At 39.0% G+C, this 18,034-nt stretch overlaps 2 protein-coding genes across 2 annotated transcripts; both read left to right on the forward strand.

Moving 5' to 3' along the window:
* Window positions 1-8,317: 8,317 nt before the first annotated feature.
* LOC133529901 (uncharacterized) lies at window positions 8,318-9,334 on the forward strand. The gene has a single exon (XM_061867703.1). It carries the CDS (start codon window positions 8,318-8,320, stop codon window positions 9,332-9,334), a length of 1,017 nt encoding a protein of 338 aa, XP_061723687.1.
* A 7,542-nt stretch (window positions 9,335-16,876) lies between these two features.
* On the forward strand, window positions 16,877-17,950 carry LOC133529578 (small ribosomal subunit protein mS25). Its single transcript, XM_061867322.1, has one exon. The coding sequence runs from the start codon at window positions 16,991-16,993 to the stop codon at window positions 17,492-17,494; it is 504 nt and encodes a 167-aa protein (XP_061723306.1). The 5' UTR covers window positions 16,877-16,990; the 3' UTR covers window positions 17,495-17,950.
* The last annotated feature ends 84 nt before the right edge of the window (window positions 17,951-18,034 follow it).

Below are 18,034 nucleotides of genomic sequence, written 5' to 3' on the forward strand. Positions count from 1 at the left end.
CGAAATTCGTCAATTGCGGGCATTTTTCTCTGTCACTCTAATTACGTTTTAGTGAGAGTAAAAGAGAAAGATCCCCGCAATTTGCGAATTTCGGTTTTCGCGGTAGGCTCCCTGGGCATAAAAGGACTGACGAGACGTGACTGATGGAATATGAAGATATATATTTGTCTGAAGATTAAGCACTCATACAATTTAGATCATTTAGTAGGAAAGTCGAAAAGAATGTGACGGCATCACGCCACATGCCACATCACGCACAGGAACAAAAGCTGTTTATATTTTATTCAAACTTTTAAACTTGTTACATGTGCGTTTATGCGGTTACCTATTAAATAAGTTTCTTTCAGTTTACGAAGACATGTTCTAACATATTTGTCATAAAAACTATAGAGTTACTAATGAAATATGCGTAAATTATACAAGAAACGCGCTAAACACAGTCTTAATGTTATTTTATTGTTTCATAGATTTGTTAATAGATAACTTTGAGATATTCCATATTCATAAAATTAAATTTTTACATATCATTGGTGTAATATTAATAAGTATGTCATATGATATGAAGGTAATAAAGCAATTCTTCATTATTTTCGAGTTATAGAGATTTTTTATGGAGGTAGAAATGAATAATAATAATAAAATACTTTGTTGTACACAACAAAATAAAAGATACCGTAAATGAGCAAAATAAAAAAAAAAATATCTAGAACTATAGAAATAGAACTATTGCGAATGCTATTAGAACTCTCAGAACACAACAACAAGACACAAACACAGTGAGAACAGAAAACAGTGAGATGTAAGCATTTGATATGCTGGGTTCACAGAGACACAGACAAGGGCTTTGAATGGAAGGAAATAGCATTTCATTTCGTATTAACAAAGATTTCGTCTCATCCAGGTTCGTGTTATCGAGGTTCCACTGTAACGTAACACAATATTATGTAGGTTTGATAAATACACAAGCAAGGGAAAAACGCTCTTAGTTTGAACTTGAGGTGTGCTCGTGAATCCATCAATTAATCAATCAAAATTGTAACGCAAGAAAATGGCGTTGGAAGACTTGAAAGGAAGTATGCAAATAGTCATACTCGTAAACAGTAATTAAGACGAAAGTGCATAAGTGGTTCCTCAACCATAGATCTTAATTCGCCGATATAAGAGCTATGGGACATATTTTTGAGCAACTTGTGTGTACCCATATTTTTAAACTTGACGTACCTCAAGTTGAGGGCTAGTGATTACAATTTTCTAATTACATTGTACGTGTACCCTGATTCCGCATCGACTGTAATGAGACAAAATATGGAATTGCCACAATAATCATCGTATGAGGTTTATGATGATACTACACACTTTGTCACTGCAAAGTGACACCTCATACTTTCGTAATAACTGCTTAATATGTAACTTTTAAGTATAAAACGGATAAATAATTTTTGAATTCAAAAATTAAAACATTTTACTTCACAGAAGTAGCGGCAAAAATGTATCTTTATGTTTATAAATAAAATAAAAATAAAAATAAAAATCATTTATTTCGGACGACACAATCCATATTTTGTTAGTTCAAATATACTTAAATTACTATGTTAGTACCTAAACTAAGATGTTGGGAGGTCCAGTGCCTAATTAATGCACTGTCCCATCTCCCTGCCACGACGGCCAGGAGACTGTGGCGGCTGTCGCGCACCCTTCGGAGCGTCGCGGCGCAGCGCTTGCGCATCGTCGCGTGGAAACCGTCCACATGCGCGTCGGCGAACATGCCCGACGCACTGCAGTATCGCGGCAGCCGCAACAGTACCCTGAACGCGTCATTGTACTGTACACGCATGGCATTCATAGAACGCTGCGTGTATCTCGTCCACAGGCTGCAGGCGTACAGCGAAGTAAAATACGCTCGAAAAAGTGTTATTTTAACTTGCGCTGTACACCTGCTGAACCTACGGGCGACCATATTAGCCCTAATAGCTAATGCCCTACGCTCGCGTTCGATGTCTGCGTCGTCACGCATATCGTCGGTGACCAAGTACCCAAGATACTTAAAGGAATAAACCCTCCTCAGTTGTACGCCATTCAAGCGAATGGGTGGGACGTATGATGGGCACTTGCTCCCCGCCTTAAAAACCATGTACTCACTTTTCGCGACATTATATCGTAAGTTATGTTTTTGGGCATAAGACTCGCACTTCTCAATTAGTATTCTTATACCACCGATCGATGGGCTCAACAGTACCATGTCATCGGCATAACTTATATTATTAAAGCACACCCTATCTATATGACAACCAACATGAGTACTGCTGAGCTCACCGATCAGGGCATCCATATACAAATTGAACAGCTTGGGTGAGGTCAACCCCCCCTGCCTCACCCCGCACTCGAGTCCGTACTCGTCGGACATCACGTCACCCCAACGCACACTATTTCTCTGGCCAGAGTACCAACACCTAAATATGCGTGTGAGTTCTCGAGGAAATTGCACATCGTCGTTTATGCATTCAGCTACATGACATGCTTTGAATTCATTCATATTTGCAAATATGGGAGCTGTGTTTATTCCACAGACCACGTACCAATTAGATAACGCATTTTATAGCTGGCCAAGCAAATTTGTCAGTAGAAAAAGGGACCAGGCACTTTTGTTATTTTAAATTCGCCCCTTTTTAGGGTTCCGTAGCCAAATGGCAAAAAACGGAACCCTTATAGATTCGTCATGTCCGTCTGTCTGTCCGATTATGTCACAGCCACTTTTTCCGAAACTATAAGAGCTATACTGTTCAAACTTGGTAAGTAGATGTATTCTATGAACCGCATTAAGATTTTTACACAAAAATAGAAAAAAAAAACAATAAATTTTGGGGGCTCCCCATACTTAGAACTGAAACTCAAAAAATCTTTTTTCATCAAACCCATACGTGTGGGGTATCTATGATAGGTCTTCAAAAATGATATTGAGGTTTCTAATATAATTTTTTTCTAAACTGAATAGTTTGCGCGATAGACACTGCAAAAGTGGTAAAATGTGTGTCCCCCCCCCCCTGTAACTTCTAAAATAACAGAATAAAAAATCAAAAATATATATATGATATACATTGCTATGCAAACTTTCACCGAAAATTGGTTTGAAAGAGATCTAGTAAGTAGTTTTTTTAATACGTCATAAATGGTACGAAACCCTTCATGGGCGAGTCCGACTCGCACTTGGCCGCTTTTTTTCTAAGTTTCATGGTTACGGGGTTGGTGAGCTCTACAATTAACAGAGCCACGATTTTTCTATTGCTGTGAACTATTTTATCTTGTTTTGGTAAGCGTAATTCGTTTCGTAATTATAGTCTGCCAAGTCGAGCAATTTCCGCCAGTAGAAAAAGCGGCCAAGTGCGAGTCGGACTCGCCCATGAGGGGTTCCGTACCATTTATGACGTATTAAAAATATCTACAAACATCTTAAATACGTACAGCTGCGTAAAAATGAACTGTCATAGGGACCATCATTTAACGCGCGAATTATGATTATAGATGAAAGCTCAAATGAAATTAAATCGTGAGCGAAGTATTAGTAATGAGGAGTCTATGACAGTTAGTCTATTTTAAATTCCAAACGCATTTGAAAATACAATTTAATCTGAGACGAACATGATGTACGTGCAAAAGCGTTCATGCAATACATAAAGTCCTTTGAACGGACCACAAAAATGCAAGTGAAATTTAAAATGAAATCTGAAGCTTTTCTATTCGTTCGCTTTGCGTTTCATGAGCGTTTTGATAGAATATGTATGATGAATCTGGAAGCGATCTTATAGATAAAAATTTTTTATTACGATTCTTAGGATAAAAAAAAAATGTTGTCTGTGTGTGGATATGTAATCAAATCTTGCAAGTGCAATAAATTATATTAATTGATTGATTGATATTGAAGTTAAAGACACACTTCTAGGTTTCCGAGGAAGCTGAAAATTTGCATACATATGTAACTCGGGTAACAATGTAATGTTATGGTACCATCGAGCTGATCTGATGATGGAGGCAGGAGGTTGCCATATGAACTCTGTGATAAAACAAAGCAACCTAATTTGTGTTTGGAGTTTTTAGAATTGTTTTGATGATTATTGCCTGTGGACATAAAAGTATAGTCAGCGATAAAAGCTTGTACCAAAAACTTATTAAATTAAAGTATACGCTTGATAACTTCATCGACAAAGCGGCGATTGCTCTTGGGTCCCATTTTCTACGGTTGAAATACGAAAAAATACTCTCTTGTACGGAATATTCCGCAGACGGATTTATCCGCATTGACAATACCTATAACAGTGTGAAGCAGAAATATAAATTATATGGTAGGGTAAAAACTGTACAAGGCACGGGAGTGCCCTAAGAGAATACACTGTAGACGCTCGAACGGCGGCAAACAGCGAGGCGTCCGTCCGAAGGGCGCGGCATCCATGTTTTAAACAAATGCAAACATTTATAATAGACCGCGAGCCAGGAACAGTACCCCTAGTGTAAATTTGATCGACATCATAACGTGACGAACGCGTTTGCGTTAAGTCTCATTTTGTATAGGATTTTGAGTTTCCAAAACGTCCCGCTTGGCGCGCTCTTTCTAAATCCAATACAAAATGAGACTAAACGCAAACGCGTACGTCACGTTTCGAAATCGAATTTATTTACACTAGGGGTACTGATTTCCATGACCAATCGCCCCCCGGGCAATAACTCGTATAGTGGTTAACGTCTATGTTTAATGAACCCTCATGAACGTCAGCTGCCGCTCCATTGGTGGGTTGAGAAGTGGCAGTCAGCCAGTCACAGAAACACGTAAAAAAATATTTAGTCATAGCCCCCCGTTTAATAATTTGTCAGATGATAGTTTAGATGCTATTGTGAATTAAAAAAATCATCAGCCCGTTGGTCGCATGCGCATGAACATGTAAATTCTACGCGTATGAACATGTAAATTCTACGCGTATGAACATGTAAATTCTACGCGTATGAACATGTAAATTCTACGCGTATGAGCATTTAAATTCTTTTTGAGCGTAGGCGTGTAGTCAACACTATGGAAACGGCATGAATGCGCAGTTGCGCCAACGTTACGTCGAGCAGCAGCCACGTGTAGTCAACGCTATGGAAACGGCATGAATGCGCAGTTGCGCCAACGTTACGTCGAGCAGCAGCCACGTGTAGTCAACGCTATGGAAACGGCATGAATGCGCAGTTGCGCCAACGTTGCGTCGAGCAGCAGCCAAAGAGTAGACGCCGACGCTTGTGTGGGGCCAATCCGGACCAAATCCCTTTGTTTGACATAATTATTGAAAGTCATAATGTAATGATTGTCAGATTATCATTAATCATAATTCTGAAACCGTTAACGTTAAGATAGGTTAGTTTAGGTTTGTTTTATGGCAATCCTGAAAAGTTACGCGTTTCCGAGAAAAACTAAATTATGAGTAACGAAAATGCGGACACGGTTTCATGACTTAAAACTTTATGGGAAACGATAGAGACCCGGGGCAAACACCACCGCGTCACGGTTGTTCAGGCGCATGTGTAAAGTACCCTTGAAACCAATTAAAAATGACGAGGGTTAAGACATGGAGCAATTTAAAAGGTACTTCTGCGAAGAAATAAAAAAATAAAAAAAATAAAAAAATATTATAGGACATTATTACACAAATTGAGTCCCACAGTAAGCTCACAATATGGCTTGTGGCGAGGCAATTTAAAAGGTACTTCTGCGAAGAAATGAGGTGATGCATTTTTACCTAGTGCCGTGTGTAAAAAGTGGTTTAAAAATTACTTTACAGTACATATGGGGCTACTTTATAGCACTAGTGCGAGAAGTAGCATATTACGTTACTGTGTCGAACATTTAAAGGGCCATATGTACTGTAAAACGTTGTACGATACATGTGCGAATAGGTAATTCGCAACTCGTGTCGATTTAAAACACTCCCTTCGGTCGTGTTTTAATTTATCACCACTCGTTTCGAATTTCCTATTTTTCGCACTTGTATCGTAATGTACTATAACCTTAACTTTCTACGAGATAATACCTGGTTTACGGTAACGTAGCCATCAATGAACCAACCGATACGACTTTCAAACCTTCAAGAAAAGAGCGTACTCCCATCTTAAAGGCCGCCAACGCATGGTGTCCATGGGCAGCGGTAATCGCTTACCATCAGGTGATCCGTCTGCTCGTTTGCCTCCTCTACCATAAAAAAACATTATGTTAGAAATAAAAGGCCGGTTTTTTTTTGTAGGAGAACCAAATATTTTCCAAATAGTTCTAACGCCTTCCAACTGTTATCACATGAAGTATGGTTTAAGAACTTAATTCTTAAAATATGTTATTACGAACGCCTATGTAGGGTCGGCAACGCGCATGTAACTCCACTGGAGTTACATGCGCGTAGGAGATATTTACTTACGGCCTACTAAAGTACTGGATAAGCTACTTGCCACATATCTGACGAATAAAGTCATCGTTGGCGTTTCACAATCTTCAAATAAGCTTAACTGGTAGATAAAGTGCTAAGATTTGCAGGAAGTTTTATCTGACGGTTAATTTATTTGTTAATTAGCTCTCCAACACTTTACTTGGACATTGTGAAACAGCTAACTAAACACGATAGGTTAGTTACCTAATTGAATTTCGTTACTATTGTATCTTTTATAGCTGTTGGAATTCCTTGTATAAATAAATATCACAATGTATGTTCTAATTGGCCTGACTCGCATCGTAAGAAGACAATATTCTGTACCATACAATAGGCTGGTGAATTGTTATGAAATAAATACATCATATTCACACATGCTCTTGACACGACGTAATTAATCGCTCCAAATTCATATTAGAGTCATATATTACGAAGTTACATACTCAAAATATATATACGTGAAATACAGCCAAGCCTACATAAAAATAGGATAAAACCCCTGATAATATTATTAATTATAAAATACGAAAGCAACTCTGTGTCTGTTACCCCTTCATGCTTAAACTGCTAAACCTATTTAGATGCAGTAGATGATGATGATGCAAATAGTTACCTACCAATTTATTAAATGGCAACCCCATACTTGTAGCATCTTTTGAGCGTCGGCGTCTAGTCAGCGCTATGGAAAATGGCGTCGGTGCGCAGTTGCGCCAACGTTGCGTCGAGCAGCAGCCATAAGAGTTGACTAGACGCTGACGCTGGGGAGACGCTAGTGTGGTCCTTACAAGGTGACAAAGTTCTCATTTAACCCATTGTGCTAATATTGATACCTGAGCAAGCGAATGATTCCAAGATTCGAAACCTAGAATTTTGAGCGTTACGAAGGAAAGTTTGCCACCAAGTGAAACAACATTTTTCAGTACACCAACGCGAGGAAAACCCGAACGGCAAATATTACAAATAAAGTCAAAATGAACGATATTAGATAATATTTATCATTCAAAATCATCATTTAAAAGTCAATGCTACCAGGGGGCCTACCTCACAAACAGAAATTCGAAAAAGGTCTTTCTCTTTTACTACAATGAATTCGTAATAAAAATAACAGTGAAGGATGCCCGTAAATTGTGAACTTCGATTTTAGCCGCAAAAAGAGTTCTCAGATACCTCAAAGGTACCAAGGACATGAGGTTAACTTACACTCATAATGGCTACAACAACGTCGTGGGATATTCGGATGCTGACTTCGGAAACAGCGTTATTGACCGAAGATCCTATACAGGATATGTCTTTCTGGTGAGTGGAGGGCAAATCTCTTGGGAAGCTCGCAAGCAACGTACAGTCGCCCTTTCAACAACAGAAGCTGAGTACATGGCTTTAGCTGAAGCCTGCAAGGAGGCCATTTACCTAAAAAGGAGGTTTGGAGTTACGTCACGGACGGTAACACACACTGTCACGCTCGCGGTCCTTCCTTTGATTAAAATAGTAATAGTGAGATTTGCCTGCATCCGCAGTAGTCTGAGTGTGTATCTGTGTTCATCTAAGCTGTGTAAGTGTGCGCAACTAGCGCGCGCTTGTGATAGTGCAATAAAATTGATAGCGACTATTTACTGTGTATCACTATGTGACTTTTTGCGTGTGGTGGGTAGGTGCTAATTGACAAATACAAACAGTTTATTCACTTAACTTTTATTTTCATTCGTAAATAAATACAATCTGTAATACGGCATACACTTACAAACTTTTTAATAACACTACCTCTGTCCGAATCCGAACTTTATAATTTTATATAAATTATATTGACAGTTTTAATATTTGCGCCATCTAGTGGCTCCCGTAGGAACTTCTTGCGAGTATAATCCATAGTGATCAAAATGGTTGTCTGCGCCGCTGCTTGTGGTAAACCTCTAGGGGCGACAGGTGTCGCTAAGTGCGGCTGCGGCTTATCTTACCATAAAGCTTGTGTGGGCATGGGTCAAAATGCGCGCGTCGCGAGTACTTGGGCATGCCCGGCGTGCAAAGCGACGACCCCCCGGCGTGACAACTCCGACAATACGCCGGTGAAGCCGGGTGGGGCCGTCGAGGACGATGCGCCGTTGGATCAACAGCTTGACATCGCCGAACAGCTGCGCTTGCTTCGCGCGGACTTCGGCTCTGTGCACGACGAAGTTGTGGGCCTGCGCCAGGAGGTGCAGCGCTTCAACGATCTACTCAGTGGTCTCACTGGCCGTCTGGTTGTCCTGGAGGAGAAGGTCAGGCGCTTGGAGGAGCGGCCCGTGGTACCCATCGACGGCGGGCCAGAAGACAGTTCGCCGTCGGGAGCAACGGTGGAGCTGCAGCAGACGGTGGCACGCCTTCAGCTGGAGCTGAACGACCGCGACCAAGACGCGTTGCTCTCCGACCTCGACATTGGCCACGTTCCAGAGACGAAGGGTGAGAACGTGGTCCACACCATCACCGTTCTCGCGGCCAAGTTAGGTGTCACCTTGGAGCAGCGTGACGTCGTGTTCGCCGAGCGAGTCGGTGCGGTGGATCGGGGCGAGGAAGGGGCCAATACTGAGGCCGGAGGTCGGCCGCGTCGCGTCGTCGTTAGGCTGGCGCGGCGACAGCTGCGGGACGAACTGCTGCAGGCCGCCCGGGTGCGGCGAAATTTCACCTTCTCCGATGAGAACCAGCCGGGCCCCCCGCGTCGCGTCTTTGTCAATGAGCGCCTGACACGCACGAACCGCCAGTTGTTCCACAAAGTTCGTGAGCTGTGTAGGCAGCAGCAGTGGAGGTTCTCGTGGACAAGGCGAGGCAGAATTTATGCCCGACAAGGTGAAGGAAAATCGGCTTTCCCCATTCGCTCTGAAGCTGACTTGGTGCGTGTTTTTGGAGCAAGTTCCGTCTGAGGTCTGGGTGGCCGTGTGTAGTTTAACTTTTACTAGTTTATTTTTTTCTTGTTTCGTATCTCCACTATGGCACTCCAATGTATGTTTATTCTTTTTAGATAATTCTTGTTGGTATATGATATATAAGTCGTTTATAATCTGCAGACTATGCTACTTATTAATATGTCAATCTGGTTCTCTTAATAATGTTATTATTATACTTAGTTCTGTCAGTGTAGTATCAACTGTCGGGTGGTCTGGTATATATAGCTATTATAGTACTCGTAAATAAAACACTAAGAATTGGTTTGTACAATGCAGGTTCTCTTGGAACAAATCATGACAATTTTATAGCGGCTACTGCTCGGCAAGATGTTGATGTGCTGGCGATCAACGAATCATGGTTAAGGGCGGGTGAAGAAGGTCGGGCACCAACACTTCCTGGATACAATTTCCGGCATATTCCTAGACCGCAGGGCGACCGGTCGCGAGGTGGAGGCGTAGGATTTTATATCAAGCGACACCTCAACGCTCGGACCTGGCCTCATCCCGTTGACCCGTTGCATAAGCTAGTGGAGCAGATGTGGATCACTTTTGTTCTCAACGGAAGGAAGCTGGCAATTGGTACGGCATACCGTCCACCCTGGATGGATGTTCAACTGTTTTTAGATGCTGTAAGTGACTCAATTAGTTCAATGCGCAGCTACGATAACTTAGTTTTACTAGGTGATTTTAATATAAATTTACTGAATAGCGGCGACACAAAAACTACACAATTTAATAATTTTATAACTTGTTTTGGTTTAACACAATTAGTGTCTCAGCCTACGCATTTCACTGATACCAGCCAGACACTCATCGATGTTGTCTGTACGGACATGCAGGCTAACAGTACAGCAATTGATCACGTGGGTTCCCTGTATGGTCATTGCCTTGTTGTCTGCAATTTCAATGTTAAGCGCGAGAAAGTAAAGCCTTACCACGTTACGTACAGGCCTTTTAAAAATATCTGCGACAAAGTTCTAGATGTGGACTTGCGGAGCGTGAGGTGGAACTTGATAACAAACCTTGGAAATGTCAATGACATGGTAACAGCCTTTAATCAACAAGTTATTAATCTATTTAATGTACATGCCCCTCTCAAGACAACCGTGATTAAAGCTCAATCATACCCCTGGATTACTGACACCGTCAAATTCATGATGAGGTTGCGTGACAGTGCTGCGGCAGATTTTCACAAAAACCAGAGTGATGTCAAAAAACAATACTACAAAGACCTTAAGTCTATAGTAAATAAAGCTCTGTATTTTGAAAAGGTAGCATATTTCAAACATAATATAAATAATAAAATTAATGAACCCAAAACTTTATGGAAAAACTTAAAAAATACAGTGTTGCCTAGAAAGAATAATGAATTACCTATTATATTTAATAATCCTGATACCTTGAACAAACACTTCCTAGATCTACCAGGAACTTCAGGTGTCACTATATCACAGTTGACCTATTTTGAGTTTCACAAGTTCAATGACTCTGTTTTCCACCTAGATACTATTAGTTCTAATCAAATAATTAAAGTAATTAAATGCATAAAATCTAATGCTGAGGGTATTGATGGAATAAATCTAAACATGCTTATTTTAACCTTTCCATACACAATTGATTTTATTACAAGCGTAATAAATACCTCCATTCTTACATCCACCTTTCCGGATATCTGGAAATTAGCAGTAGTCAATCCTCTGCCTAAGGTATCGAACCCGTCCATGCTCACAGACCTTAGGCCTATAAGTATACTACCTTGTCTATCCAAAATAATGGAAAAAGTTGTATGCACACAGCTAACTGCCTACTTAGAAAACAACAATATTCTACCGGATGTCCAATCAGGTTTTCGGAAAGGACGTAGCACTATGACTGCTTTACTCGATGTCTCTGATAACATCTTGGATGCTCAAGACAAAGGTATGTGCACTCTTTTAGTCCTCCTTGACTTCTCTAGGGCTTTCGATTGTTTGAATATAAACCTGCTCCTATCCAAATTGAGCTATTATGGTTTTGATTATAAAACTGTAAAGTGGTTTGAAAGCTATTTACATAATCGATCACAAATTGTTAAAGTGTGTTGTAGTGACGGTTCTTCACATTATTCTGAAAAGGTTCAACTGACAAGAGGAGTTCCTCAGGGATCGGTAATCGGTCCGCTCCTGTTCATATTATACTCTGCAGATATAAGGTCTCACATCACGCATTGCAAATACCACATATATGCAGACGACATACAAGTATATATATCATGTAAGCCAGCCGATATTGACAGTGCAATAGATAAATTAAATCAAGATCTCACCACAATAGCATCATGGGCCACAGAAAACTGCCTGCTGCTTAATCCAAACAAAACTAAATACCTTGTGTTTGGCAGCAGGCAACAACTGTCTGGTGTCAGTATTACAGCGGATGTTGAGTTGATGAACACACCGGTCGAGAGGGTGTATGAAGCGCGTAATTTGGGTCTCATAATGGATTGCGGACTACGTTATGAGAAGCATATTGCTGCGGCTATTAGAAGTTGTTTTTATAAGCTTAAGGTTTTATATACAATTCGGCCATATTTAAGCGAAAACCTGCGATGTCAACTAGTTGAGTCACTTGTCCTATCAAAGCTGAATTATGTGGATGTAGTGTTTGGGCCTCGGCTTCTTGCTAAAACAAAAAGGCTCATTCAACGTGTTCAAAATGCCTGTGCTCGTTTTTGTTTTAATATTCCGTTGAGAGCTCATGTGACTCCATTTCTGAATAGCCATAATATCCTTAAAATGCAACACCGTCGTAAACTTCACTTGGCTTGTCTGCTCTTTGGTGTAATGAAGTATAAAACCCCCCCATATCTCTTCAATAAGCTATGTTGTATTAAGCTTCGCGAACGCCGTAACTGTGGGATTCAACTGTTAACGCCGCGCCATGCCTCAGCTGCTTTTCGGGGAAGTTTTCGCTACGCCGCGTCGAAGGTCCGGAATAACATCCCTCCCCCCTTGAGAAACCTGCAAAGTATTCATAGTTTTAAGTCAAAGTTGAAACAGTATTTACTTAATCACCAACTTAACCAGGAAGCCTACAGACTTGATACTAGCTGCCTGTAGTTTGTACGCTTTTACTTACGCTTACCACAAGTTTTTTGTTCCTTCTGCAGAGCAATAGTTCACCACTCCTGTTATGCCATACATGTTTGAGTATTATTATGTTAGTATTCGTCTTCCTCTGATGCTGTTTTCATAATATAAAAATCTTGTAAATTGATAAAATGGACGCTCGATGTTGGCAGGCTGACGCAACTAGAAACAAAATAAGTTTTGTATGGAACTTGTTTCGCAAATCTTTGCCAACGAAGAAAAATAAAACGTCAGTGCTATTTATTCTGTCAAGTTTACATCAAGTCAACTGTCAGCCTAATTGTTTTGTTTGTTATGAAGGCTTCAATGTTTTGTTCGGGTATTTCGTGCAATTTCTTTATTATTTAGTGAAAATATCGAAAATTGTGAACCGTGATCAGAGTAAAGAGCGACTTTGTTACAATGCCACCGAGAAAACGGTTTACAAAGTGTGAAATATGTGGCAAGCGAGCCACTCGAGAAAACACGAAAAAAGGGATTTTATGGTGAAATTTCCCTTGGATAAAGACAGGTACGTATTGCTTTAGATACTTTTGACCTTATTTTGGTGCAGCAGGCTTTAAACACATCGAAAATTTGATATTTTATATTATTTTTAGTTGTGAACTAGGGATGTACTAAAACTATCGATAATTGTATGTTTATTTGTATATCAGTGTAAGTAATTAAATAAAATATGTGAAATTTCCTGAGAACTTGCATGCAATATGACACAAAATTAATTCGTCGAAGATTTTCAGTAGAAAATTATCTATCATCTATACATTAATGGTCATTATTTGACATTTTTTTTATATAGTAATTATTTAATATATTAATCTGAAATGTAAGTAAATTAATCTCTCTTTTTGTGATCAATAAAAAATATTATACGACATTATTACACAAACTGACTTAATCCCACAGGAAGCTCAATAAGACATGTGTTGTGGGTACCTTAGACAACGATATATACATAGAAAACACACATGACTCAGGAACAAATACGCATCACACAAATAAATGCCCGTACCAGGATCCGAACCCGGAACCATCGGCCTCATAGGCAGGGCCACTGCCCGGTAGGTCAGACCGGTTTTCATAATTAACAGACATATAAATACATAAAAGTTAGAGCATTGATAAAGGGTTGTTGATAACTGGATGCCGAAAAACATGATTTATAGATGCATATTAGCGCTAAATAATCAGTTGATCATCTCATTAGCAAATACTTGGAATATAAACTGTAGATAAAGTCATGTTTGTCCAAGGCTGTATGTTTTCAGATGCAGGCAGTGGGTCAAATTTGTTGGGAACGAAGACCTGACGATACATCTTCCCATAGAAAAGTAACATTTATTGAAACATGTATGTGTAGAACATTTTGTAAATAAAGCTTTAAATAAAATAAAAAACTGTATTAAAATAATTCGGGTCCACATTAAGCCCGACCAGATATTAGTCCACTCAAAGAACTATCCACTATATAACATACAACTTAAATGTGGACTCGATGCTAACCTGATTTCGAGTACAAAATTTGTAGACAGGAGCCTATGTTTCAACCCTCCCCATTTTATCGATATCGATAAGAATCGCAAGCGTGTAGCGTACTACACTATTTAAATCGGTTATGTTGGTATTATGGTTCCTTGACAGTTCTTTGTCGTAGATTTTGGTAATGATTTGCAAAACAAACTGAGTCCACTCGCTAGTATGGAAGTCCCGTCTCTTAAAACGTAGTGATTATATGCTCTTTGGATGTTGGTCTGGTCTGTCATTGCCTTTTAGTTCGTGTAGCTACCGTTGGCGCTTGTTGCGTATGCAGCTGTAATGTTCAGCCAAGGTATGGTTGGACCGGACCGATACAGTGTTATGTTTACGATGCTTGATATAAAAATAATCTTTACTTAATTTAGTCGTTATCTTTTATCTATTTTTCAATTTGTTCACTCTATATTATTTTGTCTTTTTCCTTCTTGTCTGTTACCTTTCGTGATTTTTCTCACTTGATGGTCTCATCGGAAGATCAGCGCTGGAAGCCACCAGCAACATGCTGAGATGAGGCCATTTCGTGGCACTTTATACTTCCTTTGTTTTTGTTATATCATGTAATTTGTTATATTGTATGTCTATGTGTAATTTAATGTGTCTTGTTTGTGTCTACGAATAAAAAAAATATTCTATTCTATTCTATTCTATTCTAAAAACGCTCATACAGGAGGTATTCAATATCACTCATCCCATGACCATCCATTCCGACAATCAAAGTTCCCTTAAACTCGCACATAATAGCACGTATCACGCCCGCACCAAGCACATCGACATCAAACATCACTTCATCCGTGAAGCACTATCACACCATAATCTGCACCTCAGGTTCATTCCTACCAATGATATGGTCGCCGAAATTTCAACCAAACCTTTGGTTAAAATAAAACATTTTAAGTGTACAAATGCTTTAGGTTTAGGTTAGGTTTAGGTGTACATAGTAGGTATTAGTGTGTGTATAGTTAGTGATAGTTAGATGTATATACAGGGTGATTTTTTTTAATGTGCTATACTTTATTATGTGTACAGTTTACTTTGATATGTCTATAATTATACACTTATGTACCTTATGAATATATACAGGGTGTTCATATTACGGGGGGGGTGTTAAACCTTTATGTAATTATTTGTAATAAGAACACTGTCATGGTTTTTGATATTTGTATTTTGTATATTCACATGTTTTATAAGTGTCATTCTTACTTCTCTTTGTGATCTCATCGTGTAAACATGTACTTTACTTATTAAACTATTTCAATATAATCCACGGATTTCTCTCAAATAACAATAATAGCCCTGCTTAAATGAGGAAACAACTCAAAATTGGCATTACATTACTTTGGCACGCTAGTGGATCAAATGCAATTTTATCATCCATTTTTGAAAAATAAAGATAATTTTTACGAGCCGGTGCATCACGGTGTGGTGAAAATGATATTTCAACTCAACACGAAACAATAATCCTGCAATTCAATTCAGTAACGTTTTAAAATGAAATGTAGTTCCAACATGTACAGAAAACAATTTATAAACAGCCAGGTGAGAAACGTCTCACATTAATAAATTTGGCGTCGGTCTAGAAAATTGCTTTTTAAAACCCAACCCAAAGGAATGCATTTCTGCATTGGGTACGTATAGAGTAGATTGCACATATTTTGCGAAATTTCTCGGCGTGTCTATCAAAAAATTTCTCCCATCGTAAATTTATGCATACTCATATATTAGAGGCCACTTATGGTGTTACAATTTGTTAAGGTTTTATTTTTATTTTGATAAGACCTTGAGTCTTGTCATCAAGGGTCCGTTTCTGCAACGGTATACAGCTCGCACTCTAATATTATTTTTCTACTCGTCGACTGTAATAGTTGAATTTAGATTTCGTATACCAAACTATAATGCGTACTTTTCATGTATGGGCACCCAACTCAACTATAATATTCGTTTCGATTTGGGTTTCATATTCATACACTGTAATCAACTAAAAAAATTAGAACGGGGGACGGGCGTAAGTATTATTATTGACTCGTAGAAAAAGCCTCCTCCTTCTTTCTCGCGTTGTCCCGGCATTTTGCCACAGCTCATGGGAGCCACATGCGGCATGCGGCATGGCTTGCATCGGGGCTCATGGGGGACTCGTAGAAAAAGTACCTATTGTATACAATAGTGATATAATCAAGCTTTTTCATCTCGTACTTAGACAACTCAGCAAGTTCCGTTTCCAAAACACGGTACTCGACTGAAAAGCTCTCTATTATATCACGATTGTATAAAATACTAAAGTGTGTTGTCATGGAAATGACTTGACAATCCGTGGACTAATAATATTAATCGAGACATGGACCTCAAACGCTCAGGCATCTCACGCGCATGAATAATTACTAGCGAAATGCCTTATGAATTGGCACACGTCACGTGACCAAACTCGAAACGTCATTGAAGATTCTGATGACGTCACAACTCTCGGACTGACACTGTTGACAGTTAGGCGATAAACAACAAATGACAAATGTCAGTTGACAGTTCGTATCTTCTGTTCTAGTTCAAACCGTAAACTGTGACGTCACACAATTTTCAAAGAGCGTTTTGGGCGCGAAAGCATCTGTCAAAATATATTTTGTTATATTAACATATTTAAAGCCGTTTTTAGTATAAAAGTTGAATTTTAGGGCAACTTTTATTTAATATAGAACGTAAAATGTAAAATTGGAAACGACCCTATTTTGCTAATATTTTATCCATGACTACTGCGTCTCAACAAATTTCGCCTAGATGTGAAATTGCTATATCTGTAAGCCATTTTAAGTGTACAATTTATTTTGGGATAACGAAACGCAACTGCTAGCAATGTGTCAGTAACGTGACATTGACAGTGACAGTATTTATATTCTATTCTATATCCCACATTTTGAGGTTAGATAATCCGAAGAAAATACAATAATTCGGCATCAAAAAGTTAAAACAAACTATCAAAATGCCGTTCATGAAAGGAAGAGCGCCGATTCGTCGCACATTAAACTATCTAAACGCTGGAAGACTCGTGTTGAAAGACAAAATCAAAATATTTTCTGTCGCCTATAACATTGCGGGGCAGAATAACGCTGGTGCAAAGGATTTCGTGTTCTGGTATTTGCCTCAGATACAGTACAAGAATCCGAACGTGCAGGTCGCGACGCTGAAGAATCTGACGCCCTCACCATTCATTAAGTGTTACTTTGAAGATGGTCGGCAAGTTTTGATAGATATTGATAATAAGTCAAAGGAAGATGTATTAGAGCACTTATTGAATACTGTTGGGAAGAGTAAAGACGTGTTGGAAGCGGAGGCGGTGGCTGCGGAGAAGAAGGATAACCCGGCGAACTTCGGTGTTGGTTGTGAGCGAGCATGTATGTGTGAGAACTACGGACAAGTTCCCTGCTCCGGTGTAGTAACATTGCCTAAATTTATGAGAGGGAAGTACAAGAATCCGGCGAATTAGTTTAGGAATGTGATGGACATGTGTTGATAATGCTTATTCATATTTGAAACAAGGGACTACTATGATTAAAAAAATGAATAAATTATGGAATTTAATAACAAAACTTCAGTGTGACAAAGACATGTTAAATATGTTACAATGGGGCACTCACATATTTTAAGTTGAAAACGCTCGACATGTTTCACTCCGTACGGAACTTGCTTTTCAAGTGTCATCAGGAGTTTGCGTTGACAGACCGGCACAGACTCAACTTAAAATATGTGAGTGACCCGTTTTAACATATTGCATAAATTATGGATGTCTAAAAGTAGGTAAAACTATGTGTAAAAAAAACTCTGTAAAATATTTCTTATTTCAGACCTTTGTATTTTATGAACAATCATTATCAATAATGTAATATAAGTTTTGTAGTAATTCAATAGATAATTGTTAATTTAGTAAAAAAAATAATCTCAACTGGACTTTTATTGAACAAATAGTAGGCACAAACTTTTTTTGTATGGGCATTTTTATGTTAACTCCATTTGTTGTTCATTCAAT

Source organism: Cydia pomonella, chromosome 21 (assembly GCF_033807575.1).
Source record: "Cydia pomonella isolate Wapato2018A chromosome 21, ilCydPomo1, whole genome shotgun sequence".
Classification (NCBI taxonomy): Eukaryota; Metazoa; Arthropoda; class Insecta; order Lepidoptera; family Tortricidae; genus Cydia; species Cydia pomonella.

Excerpts from the sequence above, each read along its gene's own strand:
- LOC133529901 (XM_061867703.1), top strand. The coding sequence starts at position 8,318 with ATGGTTGTCTGCGCCGCTGCTTGTGGTAAACCTCTAGGGGCGACAGGT.
- LOC133529578 (XM_061867322.1), top strand. The coding sequence starts at position 16,991 with ATGCCGTTCATGAAAGGAAGAGCGCCGATTCGTCGCACATTAAACTAT.